This window comes from Dendropsophus ebraccatus, chromosome 10 (genome assembly GCF_027789765.1).
Source record: "Dendropsophus ebraccatus isolate aDenEbr1 chromosome 10, aDenEbr1.pat, whole genome shotgun sequence".
Classification (NCBI taxonomy): domain Eukaryota; kingdom Metazoa; phylum Chordata; class Amphibia; order Anura; family Hylidae; genus Dendropsophus; species Dendropsophus ebraccatus.
In genome coordinates this window covers 98135288-98140691 of record NC_091463.1, presented here as the reverse complement: position 1 = coordinate 98140691, position 5404 = coordinate 98135288, and the positions used below count along the sequence as shown (strand labels likewise).

General features: G+C 57.7%; 1 protein-coding gene across 1 annotated transcript; it reads right to left on the bottom strand.

Moving 5' to 3' along the window:
* Window positions 1-1406: 1406 nt before the first annotated feature.
* On the bottom strand, window positions 1407-4920 carry LOC138766614 (variable charge X-linked protein 3B-like). Its single transcript, XM_069944203.1, has 2 exons — window positions 4894-4920; window positions 1407-1985 (listed from the first exon to the last, which is right to left on the bottom strand). Exons 1-2 carry the CDS (start codon window positions 4918-4920, stop codon window positions 1407-1409), a joined length of 606 nt encoding a protein of 201 aa, XP_069800304.1.
* Between the last annotated feature and the right edge of the window lie 484 nt (window positions 4921-5404).

Here is a 5404-nt window from a genome sequence, read left to right as displayed (position 1 = left end):
GTGACTGGCACAGGAGGGGGGACACATCAGCGGCGTAGTGACTGGCAGAGGATGGGGGAGGGGCGTAGTGACTGGCACAGGAGGGGGAGGGGCGTAGTGACTGGCACAGGAGGGGGGAGGGGCATAGTGACTGGCACAGGAGGGGGGACACATCAGCGGCGTAGTGACTGGCACAGGAGGGGGAGGGGCGTAGTGACTGGCACAGGAGGGGGAGGGGCGTAGTGACTGGCACAGGAGGGGGGAGGGGCGTAGTGACTGGCACAGGAGGGGGGAGGGGCGTAGTGACTGGCACAGGAGGGGGGAGGGGCGTAGTGACTGGCACAGGAGGGGGGAGGGGCGTAGTGACTGGCACAGGAGGGGGGAGGGGCGTAGTGACTGGCACAGGAGGGGGGAGGGGCGTAGTGACTGGCACAGGAGGGGGGAGGGGCGTAGTGACTGGCACAGGAGGGGGAGGGGCGTACTGACTGGCACACATTACACAGAGGTAAGGCGTCTGAGGCCCTGTGTGTGCAGGAGACCTGCTGGCTATAGAGGCTGACAGGAGATGCAGCCTCCAGCACCGACCTCCTCCCTCAGCCTCTCTCTCAGCAGGTCTGCAGAGCATTGCACCATAATGTGTGTCACCATCTTCTCTCTAGGAAGTTTTCTGACAGGTATCCAAGCTGTATGCCAACTAAGATGGTCCCTACAATTATCCAAGGGTCCCTTGATCCTTCCCCCTTGGGCAGAGGCCGATGTCCTCCCTCACAGTGACTCCCTATCTGCCTCACCTCACTCCTCCAGCTGACCTGTCCCTTCCTGTCACAGCTGAGCTTTATCTAGAGCTCATTATCATATCTCCGCCCACTGGAATCTTCCCTCACTAACTGTTCCCCTCGGAGCCTGCAGGTGGCGCTGCTGCCTCACAGCTCAGTGTAGATGTGTGTGAGACCGTGTGTAACCACATCATACACTAGTATATGGCAGTACATGAGGTACACAGAGCACAGGTAGGTGACAGGTGTGTGAGGTAACCCCCGGGCAGCCAGGTGCTATAAGCTGGGCCGGTGTAGATGTCTGGGGTTGTGTGAGCCATCGCTGGGTCCCAGACACACTTGTAGGTGCAGGTGTTGTGTAAGGGACTACAGAGTCCAGCTTAGATTTAAAGGGGTACAGTACTTTAATTTCTCTTTCCTATCAACAAGTGTTAAAAAGTTATTTATTTACATTTGTAATTTACTTTTTAAAAATCTCCAGTCTTCCAGTACTTATCAGCTGCTGTATATCCTGCAGGAAGTGGTATGTTCTTTCCAGTCTGACACAGTGCTCTCTGCTGCCACCTCTGTCCATGTCAGGAACTGTCCAGAGCAGGAGAGGTTTTCTATGGGAATTTGCTGCTGCTCTGTACAGTTCCTGACAGTCTGTTATCACAGTCTCTGCAGAGGGGAGTCCTGTGATCGCAGTCTCTGCAGAGGGGAGTCCTGTGATCGCAGTCTCTGCAGAGGGGAGTCCTGTGATCGCAGTCTCTGCAGAGGGGAGTCCTGTGATCGCAGTCTCTGCAGAGGGGAGTCCTGTGATCGCAGTCTCTGCAGAGGGGAGTCCTGTGATCGCAGTCTCTGCAGAGGGGAGTCCTGTGATCGCAGTCTCTGCAGGGTGGAGTCCTGTGATCGCAGTCTCTGCAGGGTGGAGTCCTGTGATCGCAGTCTCTGCAGGGTGGAGTCCTGTGATCGCAGTCTCTGCAGAGGGGAGTCCTGTGATCGCAGTCTCTGCAGAGGGGAGTCCTGTGATCGCAGTCTCTGCAGAGGGGAGTCCTGTGATCGCAGTCTCTGCAGAGGGGAGTCCTGTGATCGCAGTCTCTGCAGAGGGGAGTCCTGTGATCGCAGTCTCTGCAGAGGGGAGTCCTGTGATCGCAGTCTCTGCAGAGGGGAGTCCTGTGATCGCAGTCTCTGCAGAGGGGAGTCCTGTGATCGCAGTCTCTGCAGAGGGGAGTCCTGTGATCGCAGTCTCTGCAGAGGGGGGGGTCCATTTATTGCAGTCTCTGCAGAGGGGAGTCCTGCGGTTATATTGTTAGGGCGGGTTCACACACGGAATTCTCGCGGACAATGGCCGCGGAATTCCGTCAGCTGTCCGCCCGCACGGGCACGCGCTTTTCTGCCGGCTCCATAGACACCATTCTATGGCCCGGCGTATTCCGCGATCTGCTGAAAGAAGTAACATGACACTTCTTTCAGCGTATAGCGGAATACGCCGGCCCATAGAATGGTGTCTATGGGGCCGGCGGAAAGGCGCCCAGATGTGCGGGCGGACAGCCGATGGAATTCCGCGGACATTGTCCGTGAGAATTCCGTAGTGTGAACCCGCCCTCACACTGTATATGTGAGTTGTAGTTGTGCAGTCTTCCTCCCGTTCTCTCTATAGTTGTATTTCTCCTCCTCCCCGTCACACAGTCTCTGCAGAGGGGGGGGTCCTGTGATCGCAGTCTCTGCAGAGGGGGGGTCCTGTGATCGCAGTCTCTGCAGAGGGGGGGTCCTGTGATCGCAGTCTCTGCAGAGGGGAGTCCTGTGATCGCAGTCTCTGCAGAGGGGGGGGTCCTGTGATCGCAGTCTCTGCAGAAGGGGGGGTCCTGTGATCGCAGCCTCTGCAGAGGGGGGGGTCCTGTGATCGCAGTCTCTGCAGAGGGGGGGGTCCTGTGATCGCAGTCTCTGCAGAGGGGGGGGTCCTGTGATCGCAGTCTCTGCAGAGGGGGGGGTCCTGTGATCGCAGTCTCTGCAGAGGGGGGGTCCTTTGATCGCAGTCTCTGCAGGGGGGAGTCCTGTGGTTATATTGTTACACTGTATATGTGAGTTGTAGTTTTGCAGTCTTCCTCCCCTCCTCTGTATAGTTGTATTTCTCTTCCTCCCCGTCACACAGTCTCTGTGGATGAGGGAAGCTGCTCGGGATATATTGGATCCATCTGTCATTGTGCTGGAGCTTCGCCAGTCACCTGTCACCTCTGCCTCCTCCCTGGTGTGAGATCCTGACACCCTGCACCACCCAGTCCCCCAGCAAGGACTGAGGAGGATTACAGCAGATGTATACGGGGTGTAAGTAGGACAGGACCGGCCCCATACTAAACCTCTGCATGCAATGAATATTCCTATAAGGAGGGTCCCCATAACTAAAGGGGTCCTTGAAGGTGCTGCCTCTCTTCTTAAAGGGGACTGGCTCCTGGCTCTGCCAAAGTTTTAAACGGTGTCTACATCTTGAAGATGCGGATAGAGTTGTTGTTAACCATTAAAAATGGGGGCATCTGTCTCGGTTGCCTGGTGTAGTAACACCCCTGAAAGCAGGAAGAGAAGCTGCAGGAGATGGGGGGAGAGAGGGCAGCTGCAGGAGATGGGGAGAGAGAGGGCAGCTGCAGGAGATGGGGAGAGAGAGGGCAGCTGCAGGAGATGGGGAGAGAGAGGGCAGCTGCAGGGGATGGGGAGAGAGAGGGCAGCTGCAGGGGATGGGGAGAGAGAGGGCAGCTGCAGGAGATGGGGAGAGAGAGAGCAGCTGCAGGAGATGGGGGAGAGAGGGCAGCTGCAGGAGATGGGGAGAGAGAGGGCAGCTGCAGGAGATGGGGGAGAGAGGGCAGCTGCAGGAGATGGGCAGAGAGAGAGGGCAGCTGCAGGAGATGGGGGGAGAGAGGGCAGCTGCAGGAGATGGGGGGAGAGAGGGCAGCTGCAGGAGATGGGGGGAGAGAGGGCAGTTGCAGGAGATGGGGGGAGAGAGGGCAGCTGCAGGAGATGGGAGAGAGAGGGCAGCTGCAGGAGATGGGGAGAGAGAGCAGCTGCAGGGGATGGGGAGAGAGAGAGCAGCTGCAGGAGATGGGGAGAGAGAGAGCAGCTGCAGGAGATGGGGAGAGAGAGAGCAGCTGCAGGAGATGGGGAGAGAGAGAGAGCAGCTGCAGGAGATGGGGAGAGAGAGAGGGCAGATGCAGGAGATGGGGAGAGAGAGAGGGCAGATGCAGGAGATGGGGAGAGAGAGAGGGCAGATGCAGGAGATGGGGAGAGAGAGAGGGCAGATGCAGGAGATGGGGAGAGAGAGAGGGCAGATGCAGGAGATGGGGAGAGAGAGAGGGCAGATGCAGGAGATGGGGAGAGAGAGAGGGCAGCTGCAGGAGACGGGGAGAGAGAGGGCAGCTGCAGGAGATGGGGAGAGAGAGAGGGCAGCTGCAGGAGACGGGGAGAGAGAGGGCAGCTGCAGGCAGGACAATGCTGGGATACCAGCAGAGAAATCCAGGACAAACTCTTCTCTACTCACCAAACAGTCACAGCTATATGGCCCCCCAGCAGCACAGAGTATGTCAGGAGAGGAGTGTGCTGATTGTGTGGGAGATGACAGCAGGGTCCCCAGCAGCACAGAGTATGTCAGGAGAGGAGTGTGCTGATTGTGTGGGAGATGACAGCAGGGTCCCCAGCAGCACAGAGTATGTCAGGAGAGGAGTGTGCTGATTGTGTGGGAGATGACAGCAGGGTCCCCAGCAGCACAGAGTATGTCAGGAGAGGAGTGTGCTGATTGTGTGGGAGATGACAGCAGGGTCCCCAGCAGAACAGAGTATGTCAGGAGAGGAGTGTGCTGATTGTGTAAGAGATGACAGCAGGGTCCCCAGCAGCACAGAGTATGTCAGGAGAGGAGTGTGCTGATTGTGTGGGAGATGACAGCAGGTCCCCCAGCAGCACAGAGTATGTCAGGAGTGTGCTGATTGTGTGGGAGATGACAGCAGGGTCCCCAGCAGAACAGAGTATGTCAGGAGAGGAGTGTGCTGATTGTGTGGGAGATGACAGCAGGGTCCCCAGCAGCACAGAGTATGTCAGGAGTGTGCTGATTGTGTGGGAGATGACAGCAGGTCCCCCAGCAGCACAGAGTATGTCAGGAGAGGAGTGTGCTGACCTTGTAGGCTGTGGGTGGGGTCCCCATTACTGTGTGGTGTAAACACTTGTAGATTTGGGGATAATTTGTTTAGTGTTCTTGGCCGGCGCTCAGAGTCCCGGTTATTATGTGGACGCGGCAGACCCCGCCCTCCATACATCTGGCAGCTCGGGCGCTCAGAGTCCCGGTTATTATGGGGACACCCTCCATACATCTGGCAGCTCGGCCTCTCAGAGTCCTGGTTATTATGGGGACGCCCTCCATACATCTGGCAGCTCGGGCGCTCAGAGTCCCGGTTATTATGGGGACACCCTCCATACATCTGGCAGCTCGGGCGCTCAGAGTCCTGGTTATTATGGGGACGCCCTCCATACATCTGGCAGCTCGGGCGCTCAGAGTCCCGGTTATTATGGGAACACCCTCCATACATCTAGCAGCTCGGGCGCTCAGAGTCCTGGTTATTATGGGGACACCCTCCATACATCTGGCAGCTCGGGCGCTCAGAGTCCCGGTTATTATGGGGACACCCTCC